Raw genomic sequence first — 19,627 nt, forward strand, 5'->3', positions numbered from 1 at the left:
GATCAACTTATGAGCTGATAAAAATGTAATCCATAAAACATATCGACAAGTAATCAGCTGTTTCTGTTTTCATCTCGTTTTTATTCAGGACCAAAGTGTTTAAAAATTAATCTTTTTTTTAGCCGGAATATGATTTCCACAAAATGAAAAGTCCTTTGTCAACTCGCTGCTTTTTCCCCACCTTGTTTGGTTGTCGTTTGTGGGGGGAAGGTATCCGTCTTCCACTTCTCACTGACCCTTCCCGTCTATTTTAGGGGTTTCGGATGCGTTTGAACAACTGTTTGAGATATTACAGGCAGGACTCTGAGCCTGCTGCAGCCTTCAGCACCACCTGTGGAGGCCGGCTGAGACTGCATCATTAATCTACCTTCATGTTTAATTCATTGGTCTGAGGCGAGAGGCCATTTCTCACAGGGCATGTGACTGTGTCTTAATGCTCATCATTTTTAACAAGGTGACTAAGTGGAGACTTTTACATTATAATTTAAAAGAGGGTAAGAAAAGTATCAGAGCCAGGGTGTAATATAAATATATTGTGGATGAGAAAATAAGTTATTCAACTCTAATGAACAAATTTTAAAAGCACCACACAATATCTAACATGTATGGTAGACCAGGTGTGCCATAGTATATATCTGCTCCTTTCATTTGTTTGTTTTATGTAATAGAGGAGGTATATAACGAGCGTACCTGGAAAGGGATGTTAAGAATGACCTGATGAGTAATTCTGCTGATCTACCACCAAGTCATTGTGACAAGTATGCCTTTTTGTAACAGTATAACAACACCCAAAAATGTCATTTTTATGTTTCAAATCCTGTTGTCTCCTGACCTTTTGACCAGGAGACAACAGCTGACCCTGACTATTGACCAGGAGAGGAGATAAGGGACGAGATGAAAAAAGAAAAATGAATGAGATTGAATTTAGATGAACTGTGAGTTCAGAGGTCAGACAACAAACTGGCCTCAGTCAACGTTACTCTACATGATATTGTTTCACCATCATCATAGAGACTTTATTACTCTGTAAGCAGAATGTTGGTGTTGAAGTGGAACGAAGAGCTTTAATGTTAAATCTGAATAAATATGTTGATGTAAAATCTATCTTTGGCAAGTGAATACAGCTGTTAAGTAAAACATACCCCCCCACCCCACCCTGTAAAATACTCCATTTGAAGTAAGATGAGGTGGAACAAAGAAGCATAAAATGTAAATATGCATAAAGTCTTAACAAGCTCAGTTATTCAACATCGTTGCTGCTTTGCTCACAGTAACCTTGTGAACAGTGGCCACTTGTGGCAAACATGTCAATCAATTTTTTAAACTTTTGATTAGCCTTGTAGAAGGCTTGTTTGGGGAAGAGTCATTTAAAGATTCATTAAAGAAGGTGCATTGACTTAATGTGAGTTACAGTTACGTCATGCAATTTTTTAAATGAAAAATATTAATTCATTTGAAGCTGACATAGCATACAAAAGGTGAAAATACTTTCCGGCACCTGTTCTCAGGCTAGCATGTTTAGTTTTTAACTTACTGAATAAATGGCAATGTTACTTTTATTCTAAACGTTATAAATAGACACATGAACTCCAGAATTGTTGTTGTTTTTTTTTTTTTTTTTAAATCTGGGTGTCCTCAGGGGTGGCCACTTGTAAGTCCTCTGAGCTGATCATGGCGGCCCTGTGCGGGACCTGAGTAGTGATGAGCAGTTTGTGAACGAGTCGGCCTTATTAGCTGACTCCTGGAGTGTGAGCTGCTCTCCTCTGAAAGACCATTTTCATTTTACATGTCCCTGCTTTTTTTTTTTTTTTTTTTTAAACGAATACATGATAGAATTAAAGGACAAACCTATAAACTATATGTGATCCAGAAACTCCTCACTTTCATACTCAGGTTCAGAGGCAAGCTTTGGGAGAATTTAATATGCTGCTGCAAACATGTTCCACACAACACATGGTTCTTTATCAATAAAATGTTCAAGACATTGATGAAGAAATGTTTACATGTTTACAGAGATGTTTACATTATTCTGTTTGGATCAAATATCATTCTAAATTATATTGCTCCTGAAAATGATGATTATTTTCTAGGATGGTTACCTTGAGCAATCATGAAAATCACAAGGCAAATCATCATTGAATATTTAATTACAAAAGCTGACCTTAATGAAAATCCTTTAGGATCCGTATGGAGTCATTGTTCCATCAAATATTGCCACCTATCAAGATGTGCTGGGAGCATTAAGTGAGAGGTTGTATTTGTCTATCCGATTTTGCTTTCTCTGAATTCTTAAACGCTTCCTGTTTCCTTACAGTGCCAATGCAGTGAGTAGTGGTGTTATATAGCCTACATTTATTCTGTTCTGGGTGAATAAGTTTATTTGATAGTAATTTGTCTATAAGTGTATGCTTCACCTGAAACTTAAAAGTAATGTATGAAAACTTACTTTCCAGGCTCTAGCAATGCATATGGATTGAGAAGTGGTTTAAATTGTTATTTTTAAAAACTAAGCCTAGTTTTCAACTCAACCTAAATCAACCTCTGATTGCACCTGTTTTAATTTATTTATTTTTATGTTAGCATTACTTATTAATTGTGTCTGTTTTAACTGATATTTTTTCTTTTATGGTAACCTAGTTAAAAAAAACAAACATTTATTTGGAATTGTATTATTTTATCTGCTCGACGTCGTTGTAAATGATGACGATTATTTTTTTGTCTAATTAAAGATTATTTTTTAAAGATAGATTTAGCCTATTTAGTTTTTTAATGCCTTTATTTAGAGAGACAGCACAGTGGATAGTGAGGAATGACATCAAATTAAATCAAGTTTATTTGTATAGCACATTTAAAAACAGCTTCATCTGACCAAAGTGCTTTACAGGCAATGCGTAAAAGCAAGAAATAAAAAAAGAAATAATAATCTATACATATGCATATACATACATACATATATATATACACGTACATATACATACACATAACACACACACACAAATATATATATATGCACATACATATATATCACATACATACAGATGTAGGAAAGGAGACAGAACTTTGGTGTTGTTGATGACAACAGCCTCTGTACATGGGGTGTGCAAACTAGCCACTAGGCCACCAAGAGACATGACTTTTAATTAATTATGTACTGGGAACATTAATTGATGCATATATATATATATTTTTTAACAAGGTAGCACATCTCACTCAAACGCCACATTAAAATGAACTGAGCCAAATGATCCGACTCACTGAAAATAGACGAAACTCCCATCATCACTAGACGGGACTATCCAGAGGAGGGACACGGGGAGGGGGGCGGGGCCATATGGAATGATGACGTAGGATTGGAATGAGGGAGTGAGTGTTCCGGGTCAGAAACTGGACGGGAGAGGAAATTAACTCCGGGACGAGCCGAAGCAACACAAACCCCCCCCCCCCCAAAGAAAACCGAGAATGCCACCCTGTTCCACACGGAGATGTAGCCTGGGTCTTTTCCGCTGAAGAGAAGAGGTTTTAAAGCGACAACAAAACAGGTGCCTACAAACTAACCAAAGTGAGAAAACGACGGAGAATAACTCCCCATGTTCGTCGACACCGAAACGAGTGTTAGCTCCGTAACGTCAGCCGTCGCCGTGTTTACGTGCATGTGAGTTTTTTCGCCTCGCTTTTTCCGCTTGACGGTAAATATAGTTCAAGACTGTCCCGCCGAGGCAATCTGTTGCATCCCTCCTCCTCCTCCTCCTCCTCCTCCTCCTCCTCTTCTGAAGTTTTTGTTTATCGCACCGGGTTCCCAGATTTTATTCCCCCCCTCTCCCCCCCCTCACCTCCCCCGCGATGTTTCACTGCATACCCCTGTGGCGGTGCAACCGTCATGTGGAGGTGATCGATAAACGCCACTGCTCCCTGCTCTATGTGCCCGATGAGATCTATCGCTACGGACGGAGTTTGGAGGAGCTGCTGCTGGATGCAAACCAACTTCGAGACTTGCCCAAGGTAAGACTGCAAACCAGTTTCAACTTTGCATGCTGTTGGAGCCCGAGTGGCGTGCTGTGGGGATAATGTTACCAAAAAGCGTCAATTGATCATTTAATTAAACGGAAATACAAAGTGTGAGTCCATGTCCTGCGTGAAAAACTGTTGAATGTTTGAGTGTGTAAGTGTAGCCTGCGTGTGTGTGTGTGTGTGTCAGTGCATCAATCACAAATCAATCAAACGAGCTTTATTTAAATAGCACCTTTCATGCTATTCAAATGCAATACAAAGTGATTTACAGGAAATAAAAACAAGAATAAAATAATGCCAAACATGCATGGTACCAACAAAAATGGATTAAAAAGGAGAGACTAAAGCACACATCATATAGCAATGAAATAGAAAATGCAATTAAAACAATAAAAGGTAAAGAGTTTAAATTTGAGTTTAAGCATAAAAAAATAACAACATATAAATAGTTAGAATAACAAAAAAAGGTAAAGATGAAGAGTTACAGATAAATGCATGGAAGACTATTGAAGCTCTGACTGTGTGTGTGTGTTGTTTTTTTGTGTGTGTGTTTTCCAAGTTCATAGCTTTCTTCAGATTAGAATTTGCTGCTAAAATCTCAAATTAAGGCTTTTCTCCTTCCAAATGAGTTAGTCAAAGTCTCAGTATCTGTTGTGTGTTTTTAAATTCAGGTGTTTATTCACCTTCACGCCCACATTTCCTCTCACTGATTTTAGTGGCAGGTTCTAAGCCATGGGGGTGTCCTATCTTATTTTTGGAAACATGAAATGCGTCCCTCCAGTTAAAGGGCTTCTGACACAGAGCTGCTCACTGAGCTGATCAGGAATCCCGTGAGAGTCCGGTGGGACCTGGGGACAATCATTACGCAAGATCAGCAAAGGCATGCACCCTGTGCAGGTGGAAACTTCCCCTGAACCATCCCCCCCCCCCCCCCCCCCCCCCCCCCCAATCCCCCTCAATCCCCCTCCCCCACGGCAGGTTCACTTCACAAGTGTGTCATGGTCTTAGGTTTCATCATAACACATTAGAGAGCCAGGTCTCGCAACTGTACAGTTCTGATATCGTGTGCTCCATGTCGGACTAAAAGGTGATCAAATGCTGAGGTCAGAAAGTCCTGCGTACCTCTGACTCTGAACTGGAGCTTTGTTCATGATTAAGAGCCATGACTGTATGCAGAAATCATCCAATATGTACTTCTTTTAGGGAGTTTAACAATATTGATATCTTCATGTTGTAACATTTATGACTAGTCCTATGTGTAATGGTGCTCCAGAGTTGTAAGATTAATCTTGGGTATAGAGGAGAGTCATACGGATGGAGAATCATAATGAGCAGGACGGGTCGTTTAAACGTCCATGTGAATCAGTTGTTTAGTCCACTGGCTTGCAAAAGTTAAATGGTTCATTAAAGACCTTAGAATTAACTCTAGCAACGAAAAGCTACTCCATTAGAAGTTAAAGGTCTTAGATGTGATCCGACTGAAAGCTCTGTCGCTCGTAATACAATCTCAAGCTTTGAATAAAACCAGTAAATCAGAATCAGAAATACTTTTTGATCTCCAGGGGGAGAATCGGTCGTCATAACAAATAAGATAAATCATCCTGAATTATCGATTACAACATGATCTCCACTTTAGGCTCATGTCTCCACTTTGATGAACTTTTTAAAATTAATTGGTTGGTAATTTCTTTTAAAATCTTCTTCAGAGGTAAGATCCTTTTCTGTGCGGATACTAAACCTGGTTCCTTGACTCCAGCATCTCTGCCAATACCAAACACTCAGATCCATCACTAGTTCACTATTAATGTACATTTCAAGCTGGCAGGGAACATATTGGAATTATCTTTTATAAAGGTAAACATACTGGGAATGCTGTTGCAGTAACAAATACATGTCAACTATCCAGTATGATTTACAGAAGCTGGGAATTCCCAATTGTATGAACAATGAGAAGGTTTATGTTGAAAGGACAAATCATGACTTTTCTTAAAATATTTGGGCAGAAGGGGTGGAGACAATATTTACTGACATCACAAAGTCTTCTAAGATTTTGATTTAATACAATTAAGGAGCCTGCGATTGATATGAGACAATATAAAACCAAATTAAATATGAGCAGTTACAAGAATTACAATGCACAATAATTAGCTTTGTACTAAGTCGTGAACCCTTTTAGATTATTTTTAATCAAAAGAATAAAATAGAGTTCAGCGACAATCTGCCATGGGAATAAAAAAATGTTTTTAAAATGATCAAATTAATTTGAACGTTCCCCTTCATATCAGTTTTATAAATAATGTAATTATGAGTTGATGTATATTGCAGGTTGTTTGTAGGCTGTTTCATAGTCACACATCATTTAATTGATTGGCTGCTGGGACATTTTGATTGACAGTTTTGACAGAGTGAAGCTGGATTGTGTTTTTTTGTTCTTCTGTTCAACAGTCTAAAAACCTTCACAATATTCAGTGAATACTTCTGAGAAAAAGCAGCAAAATCCTCAAAGTTGAGAGGCTTTAACCCATAAATGATTCCTTTTTTTTTTCTTTTCTTTTTTTGCTGGATTAGTTTCTCAGAACGATTTCTAAATGAATATCGTGTTTAAAATGAGAGACTGGATCCAACCCCGTCCTGTCACTCCAGAGCCACGTGTAGATAGACACACGATGTCATCCCTCACAGCGGGATTATCTCATAATTTCAAGACTATAAGACTAAGACTTGACTTTAACCCTTTACAGTCACGCATTTATTCTTAATCATGCAAACCAGCTGTCGTTGTGTGGTGGGCGGACTGCAGAGTCAAAGTATGAACTTCAGATACACGTCTGAATTTCTCTCCTATAGTAAAAAAGATTTGCATGGTAGTTCCCACAGGCTCGTTCTTCTCTTGTGTTTACGTTTAGTTTTGGTCTGAAACTAAAGACCCCCATAGCCTGGCTTGTTGTGTTGCTTCTATGACATACAGCCCAGAGCGATCACTGACTCTGTGTACGTAACATTTGCCCTTTACCTCTTTTTTTTTTTTTTTTGCAGCTAAACCTGTTTTATTGTGAAAGTTTCCACTCTGGAGATTGTATTTTAAGCCAGAGAAAAATGGTGTTAGGTATTCTCAGCGTAACCTTGAGCAGGGAGTACATTCTGTGATAAATAAAATGGGTTTACAGCTGGACATGTTATGAAATAAGGTTTAGTACACTTGAGAAACTGTCCTGCCCTCTTGATGGACCTGATGTCCTGGTGAGTCTGATGTTAAGCTGATTAGATTGAAGCACTGTTCTTTGTGCCTTTGTGGCGTTTTATTCATTTCATTCTTAAACCTTTGACGCAGTTTGATTCGGTTCTTGGTTACAGTTTGCAGAAGTCCACAGAGGAAAGGAAAGAGAGCTGACAGAGGTTTTTTTTTTTTTTTTTTTTGCTTGGCATGTCCATAGAAATGTGATGGAACAGAGATAATGTGAGCAACCTCCCATGGCTGTGTCACACTGCTTACTTTGTCCGTCGAAGAAAAGCCCATGCAGGAACAGGTATTGGGACTGAAAACAAAGACAGCATTATGTGTTTTGTTGTTGCCTCCATGTCCTAGCTAGTTTTTTTTTTCTTCTAATGAAATCATAATGAATCATTGACCTGAATTGTAAAGAACAGACCAATAAACCACAAACTGTAGACATGACACCTGAAAAGAAGGAACTGGAAAAGTATGCACCATTTTCCATCCCCTCAGGGAGGAGATAATCTGCTGGTTCTTACATTTTGACACATAATACACAACTATAACAGGCCAGCAAAAAATAGTAAGTGTGATTAAACACAAATACCTTTACACCTTGAATAAGATAATCACAATAAAACAACTGTAACTCACAGTTTATGTCTATTTGCTGGTCTTCATGTTTAACATCTGACACATGTTTGCACAATGTTTCTCCTAGACCTAAAAATCAATCCGAAAAGTATTTTTTATGTAGGCACTGATTAAACAAAGTAGAGCTGATGCCCATCGTAAAGGTCACATATTATATTTCTTTTCAACAAGTTTCCAAAAATCCACTCTGATCCTGTATTTGATCATGTTTATAAACTCCTCTATTTCAGCCCTGCTCAGAACAGGCTGTTTCTGTGTCTGTACCTTTAAATGTAAATGAGCTGTGTCTGAGGTAGGCAAGGGCCTACCTCTGGAAGAGTTTTGGTGGATTTCTTGAGCCATGTTGTTTACGGTGAGAAGGCAGACTCAGCGGGCAGAACAAACACCTAGCTGTGGGAGTGTCACCCACCTGGGGGAGGGGTTACTGCCCTTTGTGATGTCACGAAGGGAAACTCTCTAAACGGCCTGTTTGAGCACACATATACTGAAGAGTGGAGCAGGTGAAAATCAGAGGGGATGCACTTTTCTCGCAATTGGGTAGTTTGTAGACAGACTAGAGACACAAATTAGTGTTAGAAAAACATGGTGAAGTGTTTTTTGCATAATATGTGACCTTTAAGCTCTGTCTATCTATCTGCATCATAATGGAGTGAAAGCATTGACATTATAATAGCGTCACAATACAAGATTGATCAACGTTGATTAAAATTCTAAAAATCAAATATACTGACACCTGTTTCACAGAATAAAAATACAAGTGTTGGACACCCAATATTTGATACAAACATGCAGACAAACTCCTGCATGATGTCTAAATAGCACCAATTCATCGGCAAATTTTCGGTATGTATTCATACAATTTAGACATTACTCTCTGTTTTGCTTCTGGAGGATTTCGTTTAAGAATATGACCGTAGATTAGATTTAAAAAAAACCAAACAGGGGTTGTATTGTTTTAAAACACCTGACGTATATTTTTGACAACCTTACATTATACTCAGGCCTCCATCCGATAAGTAAATGTTCTTCTGCTGAACGAGGAAGCATTGCTTGTTAACAGTTATTGCAATGAATTCATTTCATTTGTGATGTGACTGCAGAGACCCATATTGCACTAACAATGTCATTTCAGGAACAGTTCAGAGAATAATGTGCTGGATTATTAGCATGCTGACTACAGTTTACTGTGCTCGTTGGTGTGTCACTAATATCATCAATGCTTGGTAAGTGAACCCAAGAAATGTCCGCCCGGATAAAACTTTGGTATCAGTCCAGCTCAGTGCTCGCTGTGTGGCTTCATCACATTTGCCTCTGAGGCTGAGGCTAACTGAATAAACACTAGTGACCACTTCATGTATCATGGTATTGACATTTATGTAAGTAAGCCAAGAACAGAAGAAACAGTAAGAAATCTGAAGTCGATCATTTCAACCAGCAGGCAGATAAGGACATGCTCAGTGCAGCTTTAACAGCAGGACGAAACAGAAAAGGTGTGTTTTTACACTAACAAGATGAGGCAAGTTGAACCTCAGCAGATAGCTTCAATAGGAAGGAAAAATCTCATGACTAAGTCATGAAGACTCGAGACACGTTTTTGTCTGGGTATTTTCAATGGCTTGGACCTATTTCTTAAGGCGGTGTTTTACTTGTTTGATGCTTTTATGTAATATTTGTGCTGAGGCATTGGACCAAATTAGCAAACAGTCACTTGTGTTTCTTTGTTGACTCAAAGTTTTCCCCTTCAGCAGCTGCCCCCCCCCCCCCCCCCAGATACAGAACATACCACCAGTCCGGTTTGTAAATAGCAGTTAGCTTACTGAACTGCAGACAAACTAAGAAACCAACAGGATAAGAAGAGTAGGAATGCAAAACTCGCCGCCTGTTGAAATTCTTCTGCCTGTTTGTCCAGTTTAAAAACGGATGCAGTTTCCACGTCCCCAGCTGAATCGAAACTGTGAGGCAGAGCTGCTGGTGGTTATGTCAAACAGCTTTTCACGACTAGTATAGACTGGATACAACTCCGTACGTCTGCATTTTTAAGTTGGCAACCCTTTGAATCACACAAAATCCATTTGAAGCAGTCATGTCAAAGCAAAAACGCCCCAAACATTCTTTTGTTGGACCTCTTCTTATTCGTCATTCATGATAGTAACCCAAATACATGATGTGTTTGGATGGTTGGGAGAATAAACAATGTGAATAAGGGTTGTACTGATGAATGGGTTAGACATCAATTTCGACAGATTATCACCTTTTGACAGACGTCAGGCCAAGTGCAAATAATGTGGCTGTATACGGTCTATGAGTAAAATAGACAGTAAGGAAAGAGATGCTTTGTTTCTTAGCTATTTTTTTGTCACCTGAAACAGATGCTTTCAGTCACCATGTTGCAGTAGTACCGCATCACAAGTTGGTGCTGGTGAAAATAAAGGAAAGGACTATTTGAATATTTGAAAATGATGACCCATCCCTGGCATGCACCTGTTTAAATGATAAGAAAAGTTTCCTGGCAACATTTCTAATGCTCATCACATTTTTTTTGAATCAATTATAAACCAATTTTCAATTTTTATACGAGAATCTCAACCAAGCGGCAACCTCTGGTTTTGCCAATTGAAGCCAATGTGGAAAAAAAGCCAGTTTTTACAGCAGAAATAAACATGATTACCATTATACCCTGGTGCAAAAAACGAAACAGGTCTGATTAGTTATTGTCCTCATGGGCCCTCACTGTACAGGGTGTGATTTTTTTTTTTTTAATATCGTATCTGTTTTGATTACATGAACATTGTTTTGTGTAGATAGGCGCATGGCTGACTTGATTGACAGGTGGGAGCGGTGAAGTCGTTTGTCAGGATGCTTAAACCCCGCCTCAGCTCTCAGCCTGTCATTAGGTTGTCGGGAAGTTAGGCTGACACAAGATTTCCAACATTGTGGCTGCTGTCAATGAGCAGGAAGCTGGTGTTTGAACTGACTCACTGACTCTCATGTGAACTACATCAAGGTGTTTTTACAACAAACAAAAAACATCTGTCATGAAGGTAGTGCAGTCGTTTAGTGTCAGACAGGTGCTTGTGGTTCAGGCCTTTTTTTTTTTTTTTTTTTTTTTACCTCTGGTCTCTGCTGTGATATCTAATTCTGTTTGCATACAACGATGTAACCTTAGACTCCACTAAGCATCTGATACTGATGACTCTTACTTACTGTAAGGGTTTGAGGTTGTTAGGGATGGGCATGCCAAGTGTATTGACATGAGTTGTTTGTTTTTTAGTTTGTGTACATACACTCAAGATTTTTAGGTAATCAGAGAAGCTGAGCCAACAAGATCACACCACTCTGCTCTTATATTACCTTTTTGTTTCTATAGGGCTGCAGTAATATATGTATGACATCACTCAGGCTTCATCCTTTAATTTTTACAGTCTATGATATCAAGTAGTTACCTCTATCAGTAACAACATTCAGCCATACCATTAGCCACACAGATAATCTACAGTATATAATATATGTACATTTTAAAATGAAAGCTGGGACCTTAGAGACTTTACTCTGCACTTCGTTTGTTTTCACTATCTCCTTATTTTCTGCAAATGAATTGATTAGGAAGAAAAGCTTTAGCTGGAGCCCCAGTTGAGCCATGAGTATATGTTTTCTGCCTTCAGTACCGCCGTTCAGACATAAAAAATGTCACACACAGTGGTGACAGTGATGCTGGGAGGAAACGGTGTCCTGTGTGAGACAGGAAGCTGCAGGGGTCATGCCGTGGTTTAGGTGGGCGAAGAGAGCGGTGCTGCGAGTCGCTGAGCAGGAAGCTGGTGTTTGAACTGACTCTCATTTGAACTACTTCAAGGTGTTTTTGCAACAAAAAAAAAAACATCTGTCATGAAGGTAGTGCAGTTGTTTAGTGTCAGACAGGTGCTTGTGTTTTTTTTTTTTTTTTTTTTTTTTACCTCTGGTCTCTGCTGCGATATCTGTGTGCATACAACGATGTAACCTTAGACTCCACTAAGCATCTGACACTGATGACTCTTACTTACTGTAAGGGTTTGAGGTTGTTAGGGATGGGCATGCCAAGTGTATTGACATGAGTTGTTTGTTTTTTAGTTTGTGTACATACACTCAAGATTTTTAGGTAATCAGAGAAGCTGAGCCAACAAGATCACACCACTCTGCTCTTTTTATTACCTTTTTGTTTCTGTAAGACTAAAGTTGTTTTAAACAATACAATCCTTATTTAAATGATTCTTAGTTATGAAAAGTACAAATGCTTTTCTAACACTTTACATCTTCAGTTAGCTGCAGCAAGGGAAAGAGAGAGAGCACTGTATATGTCTCAAATACCTTAACGAAACATTTCCAATGTATTTCCGCAATTTAGGCAGTGTGCCTGTGACTGTTGTTAATTAAAAACAAGACATGACCCAACATTTGGTGCATATAGGACTTAAATAATTGTCACATTGGTATCAATATTGTTTGAGTTAGGGCCAGACAGATATGGGATTTTTGGGGCCGATACCGATATCAATATTAGGAAGAGAAAATATCTGATACCAATATATCGGCCGATATCTTTCTCTGATCGATGTTCAATCTTTAGAGATAGCTTGATATAGATATACACATTTATTGCGTTGATCCCTCAAATGCAGCTTGACACTGGTGAGTGATGATGCTTGGTTTAACCCATATAGCGCCCTCTGCTGGTGAAAGAGAACTGCTAGTGTAATACAATGACTCTCAAATTAAATGCTCTTTGACTGGTGAATAAATCCTGTAATAACTTCACAAATCTACAATGAAATTAGCCAACACTGATAGTCACTTGATACGCAAATATCGGCCGATATTATCGGCTGGCCGATTTATCAGTCGGGTTCTAGTTTGTGTAAAATTATTTAATTAGAGTGTAAAATTCTGGTATTGTGACAACTCTAATCGACTCTTTAATGGGTAATATAATAACTTCTTTGTTTATAAAAGACAAACACATCATTCTTTTAATTGAACAAATACATTCATGGTGTTTTGTTTAGAGCTTAAGTTTCCTTACTCCATGAAAACCTCCATCAGGGTTCCTCTTGTTTCCTAACAAACATGGCTGAAGGTAAAACTGAAGATTTAAACATTGACTCGGACTGAGAGGTTTAATGAATACTTGACTCTCAGGCTGTTTTGGTATTTGTGTGTCACACATGGGGAGTTGTTTGGGGCGTTGCAGGTCACCAACATGAAGAACAGGTTTACTGTCAATATACAAGACTCACAAAGCCTGTTGAAGAAGTGTGACCAGAATGATTAAACAGCTTTGCTTATGCTCGTTGTTCCTCCTCTGATTGTCTTTATTGTTATCAAGAGGATTAGAAAAGGCCACATGAAAGCAGTTGAATGAAGGTGCATTTCATTTCACGTGATGCTAAAGGATTCCTGACTTCACTTCCTGCAGTGTCTGCTGTGTCATGAAGGAGTGGCGCGGTTCAAGGAGGAAGTCTGACTGTGATAAAAACACAACAGTAAAATCAACCTGAACGTGTATGATTTCCCAGATTGGGTAAAGTTCAGGTTAGGTTCTTTAGAAATGAACAAGTCTGCACAAGCTAAGATGATAGCACGAGGAGGTCAATCTTTGAGCTCGTGGATCGCAGACCTAGATAACAGAGAGTGAAATGTGAAAGTGAAATGAATGTGGTCAGGTTGCAAAGACTCAGCCATTTGTCAGGACTTGCAAATGTGCAGGTTTGTTTGCTCGATTAAATGATGGATTAGCGATTCTTTGAGCTGCCTTAAGACCATTGGATCAACATGTGCATTTAGTAACAGGGTGCAGTTTGACTTTTGGACTCTTTGAGTCGTATTTCTTCTGCACACATTATCAAAATGGGATTCATATCTGGACAATGTGTACGTGTAAGTGCACATGATCACAAGTGTTTATTTCCAAATGTGCAAACACATTTAGCACATTGCATGGACATTTGGCTACAAGGTCAGATTGCAGGTGATCGGACTGGCATGACATGATCATTGCATCACGAGAGTCCTAAAATTAAAACTTTCCTCCTGACCTTCATACAAGAAACAGAACACTTCTACTGCACCAGGTTTAGTAGTTTGAGGGGAAGCAGTGGTTTACATTACTACATGAGATGCAATAATAAGAGATTAACTGGACATGATTAGGTCTGGTAATGTTATGTCAGTGTGAGAGTAAGTTTACTGTATGGTGATGGGCACAAATTGTCTGTTGCAACCCAAAGCGTATACAATGAAACCCAATCAAAGCTTAGCGTCTATAGTTCCAGATATTTTTATTTTTTTATTCTTGCATCCTTGTTGAGATGCAGTTACCTCCAGAGAAAACATAATACATGTACCTGATTGTACAGCTCCAGGGCAGAAAGATAATATGAAGTAAGTTGAGTTTAAAAAAAATAAAGATATTTTCCCTGCAGAATTAAAATGTTGCAACCTTTGGACTAAGTGTTCTCCTTCACATTTTGAAATCTTTTAACATGTTAAAACATTCGATTATTTAACAGGTGGTTATGGAAAATACTTGTTGCTACTTTTTAGGTCGGTTACAATTCTTTCTGTAGTGATGTAGGCATGCTGCGATGCATCGGTATCAGCCGCTATTGGCCCTTTTGGCAGACATCGGCACATCTGAAATTAATGTGGCATGAGCCGATGTCAGTAGCGGATGTTTATTTTATGTTGTGCAGAAAGTAATGCTGTGTGCTTGTTGTTTGCTGTTGTTACACTTATTTTCACTCTGGATGGTGGCATATGATGTGAGCTTGTGCATTTGAATCGTTCACAAAGTTCTTCACTTTTCATTTTGCAGATGCTGCACATTGAATACGTCAGGTCAGGCTTCCTCTTACACGGGGGATGATAGATTCCACAGTGAGCATTAACTCTTGTCTTCAATGAAAACAGGACAGACTGAATACTTTGCCGCTCTTTTTATGCGTACAGTTGAACACAGCCATACATTCCAGATGCTAATGTTAGCAGTGCGACTGTCGAGCAGGGACAGAAGTGGGAGAAGAAGAGAAGGTGCACAGAGGAATATGCTAGCAGTGGGTGTGCTGACTGCTTTTCCTCAGTTGGTAGAGGAGGCGTCCCCCAAGTACAGAGGCTACAGTCCCTGGCACATTGGTCCCAGGTTTGACTCCTGATCTTGGCGCTGTTGGGTGCCTGTCGTCCTCACTCTCGCTCCCAACAGTTCCTGTGTCTCTAAATCTGTCCTCCTATCCGATAAGCCAAAAATAATAACCTTAAAAAACAGGAAACACAGTTGAAAAAAATGTTTGCAAAGTGATCCACTTACAGATCAAAAGAGTCCAGAGCATCAAATTCAACACAGTAAACTTAAGCGATTGATAGCATGACATCTGTGTGGTTTTAGCAGCTGCTTACATGGGCGAGCCCTCATGGAGGTTAATCTGCAATAAAGCAGCAGCATTTAAAATACAAAGGCCAGAGGAGAGAATTCACGAGGCTGTTGTTTTTCTTCTGATCAAGCCAAAACATTAAATGAACCCGACGCAGCATAGTTCGCTACCTGCTTTACCAGCACTCAGACAAGCTTCCACCCGCTCTCCTGTTTAATGGGTGCCAACTATGTGCTTGTGATAATTGCTTTTGCCTTTTTAAAAAATGAGCGTGCCAGCTGGATCTTTTTCCCTCTCGCAAGTTTGACAACAAGGCAGGTCTCTGTACTCCTAACCAGCAGCGTGTCACCATGGCCTCAATAAACCGATTTTATTAGTTCTGCGTAACTGTCCGAGGCCTAACCTGATGATTGAGTCTTGAACCTTTTAAATTCTGGTTGCCAACTCATCGTAAAGAAAGATTATCACTCACTATTGCACTGTTTTTTCTTGTTCTTTAAAATAACGTCCTTTAAATATTCATCTACAAGCGTGTCTGCCAGTGTCTAGTGTCTGCTGAAGCCTTCACAGGCCGATACATGTGAGGTTAGTTGATTTATGGTCACCATTAAACCAGACACATTAACCTGTCACTTTGTTGAAGCAGCACAGGTATGTCATTATCAACGGCCTGTCTCTGTTCAGGTTTCCAGTAAGGCTGTGAAAGTGAGCACCAGCATGCATATTACCTGAAGCTGCAGCAGCTCAATGAAATCAATCAGCCATCTTTGATTTGATTGTTTACACTCGGTTTTTTTTTTTTTCCTGCTGGGACATGTAAAAAAAAAAAAAGTCTTCTGTGGAAACGGCCTGCTCGGTTATTCATCTGTTAAGAGCAGCCATGCAGTTATGATGACGCAGCTGATGTGATGTTATGACGGATTTACAGACACTCAGGAGGAGTCATGGAAGTTTCAATCAGGGATGTGTGAGAGTTAGAAAGTCCCTGTTGTTCATGGTTCAACTCCACAGGTGTGTTCAATCATGTTGTCTGATTAGACCTGCTGTCAGACTGTGGGTGTGTGTGTGTGTGTGTGTGTGTGTGTGTGGGTGTGTGTGTGCAGAGGGGGCTTGATAGACATGATTTCCTTCACCCTGCTGTAGTTAGTTCTGTTGCTCCTGTTACATTTTCACATTATGCAGACCTCATGTGATCCCCATATTCACAAAGCCCCTGAAATAGGGTCGGAAATTTAAACATAGTTAAAACACTCGATACTGTTTACATACCATGGCAACAAAAATAAAATACATACACCTAATATTTATTTAGTGATTTTTTTGATTTTTTGCACATGACCAAAAACTGCATGCAAATTTCTGCACACTCTCCGAGTGACCCTTCAGACAGATTTCTCAGCTTGCAGCACTTTTTTTTTAAAAGATGTGACTGAAGAGCTGAAGAGTTTTTTTTTTTAGTTTGGGGCTTTTAGACACAGTGGATCATTAAAATAATGGGGAAAAAAGCAACATAGATGTATGGATGCATGTCTCCTCAGGGCTTCCGTAGTTCACAACAGTCTCACTTAGAAAACTTGTCAAAAAATAACGACACAAAGAGGAAGAAGAAGAAAGAGTTAAATACTTATTATTTATATCCCTCATCATCCATATGTGCAGGTTATCACAATATCTCCCCGGAAAATAATAATGTCCCTTCTAGTATTATATTTAGGTCTCAACCAATAGGATCTGATGTTGTGTTTCTGTTATTCTAGTGATCCTGGGAACAAAAACAAAGAATTTATATCTATTAAACAACAAAGAGAAAGGTCTTTTACCTGCTTTTTGTAAAGTGTCTTGAAATAACACTTGGCGTTAAACAAATAAAGATTGATTGATATCTGTCAGTCATTTTTTAATTTTTTTGGCATGTTGGTGTTATAAAATAACTTTTAAATCAGTCCAGCATATACCAGTGTCTTCAAAGAGCATTTCCATAATGCTATAAAACCCTTTAAGGCGGTTTACTTAATCCCCGTTTCTTCTTCTCATTTCAGCAATTTTTCCAGCTGGTGAAACTAAGAAAACTTGGCCTCAGCGACAACGAGATCCAGAGACTTCCACCAGAGATAGCTAACTTCATGCAGCTGGTAGAACTGGATGTCTCTCGAAATGGTAAGAAGGGGGAAACACTGATAAAACTATAAAACAGTAACGATATGACACAATCACATTTGTTACATATTACATTTCGAAAGTTTGTTTCTGAGCATTTTTTCTCCTGCCAGAAGTCTTTTTTTTTGTTTGTTTTGTTTGGGTTGAGCAAGACAGCGCTAAGCTCAGCGAATGAATCACATTGACAGATTTACTCCTCGAGTGAAGTTGCTGCAACCAACAGGCATGAGAATGAAGCATGGTTTGCATTAGAGTGCATCTTCTGAGTTGTTTTTATAGACCTGAACACATTGATTTAGAGACAGCAGGGAGGCTTCTGCTGTATGAGCAGACATTAAACCTGCAGTCCTGTTTGTGTTCAGATTGCTTTTTTATCCTACGCTGGATTTAAGACGTAGAAGAAGAAATATTCTATTTATCCTGCGAGGGGAAATTCAATGTTACTCTCTGTTATTGAGACACACATAAGCTGAAGTACACACACATGCACAAACAGGATCCTTTTGGATGCACACTAATGGAGGAATGTCAGAGTGAGGGGGCTGCACACAGTGAGCACTCCTGAGCTGGTGGAGGGAGGGGGTTCAGTGCCTTGCTCAAGGGCACCTCAGCAGTGCTCAGGAAGAGAACTGTCACCTCTTTAGCTACAAGACCAACTTCCAGATTTGGTCAGCATCGGGACTTGAACCGGCAACCTTCAGTTCCTGACCCAAGTCCCTACAGACTGAGCTACTGCCGCCCCAAAACACAAAATAACACAAAAATGCCAATTTTTCACCAAGCTTAGCACCAGAATTGTGTTTGTTTTTAATCGTTTATCATGTGTATTTTAAACAACTTAGTGTAACATCTCAGTTTGACTCGTATCAATGAACTACTGCTGATTGTGTTGTATATTAGTTTGTGCTTATTATTTAAGTAGAAAGTCCTGTAACGTGTTTCTTTTCTCTTGATTCAGATATTATGGAGATACCAGAAAGCATTTCATACTGCAAAGCCCTCCAAGTGGCCGACTTCAGTGGAAATCCACTAACAAGGTAATCACACAGATAAAAGTGTTTTTACTATTTAAAAAAAAAAGAAAATCCACCCTTCATAAATAATCCATTTGTAACGGCTGCTTCTAAATATTAACCGTCAAGGTTTGGAGCATTGCTACCAACATCCACTTCACATTTTATGCCTTTTTATCCAGATAAAAACATGATGCAAGGGTTAAAGAAGGATGCACATCGTTAAAAAAGAGAAATGATTGTGTAGAGAAATTTATTTTAATTGTCCACATTCTGCAGTTTTTGAAAATCCTCTGTTGTGCTGTTACGTACTTTCATACACTCTCCTTGACAGATCGCTGATTGTGCATAAAATGCTTCTCATTCTGTGGGTGTGACAAAGTCTAATTTGCACCTCAGCAGGGACCAAACCTCATTACTTTGCAGTATGTAGTTCAGGAGACAACAATGGATAGTAGTACAAAGGCACTGGGGGTTCAATACTGTTAGAGTGCACACACAAACCCCACTCCTAACGCTCTGTTTCCACAGTAGTAACCTCATTACCACTCTTTTTTTTCCACCACTAAAACAGTTAAACAGGAAAGGGGTACTTATGACTGTAGGTTAACAGGAAGGGGATGTGTTTGTGCTGTTAGTCAGGATTCATTTGAATTATTCTCCATATAAATTAGACTTGTGAAAATGTTTGCAGACAGTAGACATTTCAAATATTATAATAAAAACGAAAAGGTTTATTTTGCATTTAACTCAACAGCCTTAAAAGTACCAAACGGAGAAATAATCATGATAGAGTTTCTGTATTATCTCTCCTCATATTCGAGTGCACGTCATCCTCCATATTGTTTGGATGAGATGTTTGTATTAACAAGTTTTAGTTTAGACGGCGCTGCAGCGCTCTGAGGTCCAGACACCAGGAACAGGTGCTGGTTGTTTATGAAGACTTGCTGACAGCTCGCTTCAGGAACATGAAGAAACGGACACATTTTAAAGATTTTATAAATGAGCTCCATTTTGTTCATTCCAAATAATGTTTTTGATTAGAAACCTTTCTTACGTGAAGACTATTTTGTCAGACGAGCCGACATTCATTTAGGATACTCAAAGACGAGTTAAAAATATTCAACAAAAATGACAAAAACTTGAGCTGAAAGCCGGCAAGAGGAATCATTTTGTATTTCATG

General features: G+C 38.9%; 1 protein-coding gene and 1 long non-coding RNA gene across 2 annotated transcripts in view; one reads left to right on the top strand and one right to left on the bottom strand.

Moving 5' to 3' along the window:
* The first annotated feature begins 3,388 nt into the window (after positions 1 to 3,388).
* lrrc1 (leucine rich repeat containing 1) overlaps positions 3,389 to 19,627 on the top strand; it is a 31,575-nt gene continuing 15,336 nt past the window's right edge. Inside the window, exons 1-3 of the mRNA XM_020654882.3 lie at positions 3,389 to 3,999; positions 17,313 to 17,430; positions 18,389 to 18,467. Coding sequence (XP_020510538.1) covers positions 3,841 to 3,999; positions 17,313 to 17,430; positions 18,389 to 18,467 — 356 coding nt within the window. The 5' untranslated portion in view covers positions 3,389 to 3,840. The remainder of the gene's footprint in view (positions 4,000 to 17,312; positions 17,431 to 18,388; positions 18,468 to 19,627) is intronic.
* On the bottom strand, positions 14,168 to 16,252 carry LOC136180326 (uncharacterized). The gene is made up of 2 exons (XR_010666995.1): positions 16,002 to 16,252; positions 14,168 to 15,155 (listed from the first exon to the last, which is right to left on the bottom strand). It is a non-coding gene; the product is annotated as an uncharacterized lncRNA (long non-coding RNA).

This window comes from Labrus bergylta, chromosome 10 (assembly GCF_963930695.1).
Source record: "Labrus bergylta chromosome 10, fLabBer1.1, whole genome shotgun sequence".
In the NCBI taxonomy this organism is placed as follows: Eukaryota; Metazoa; Chordata; class Actinopteri; order Labriformes; family Labridae; genus Labrus; species Labrus bergylta.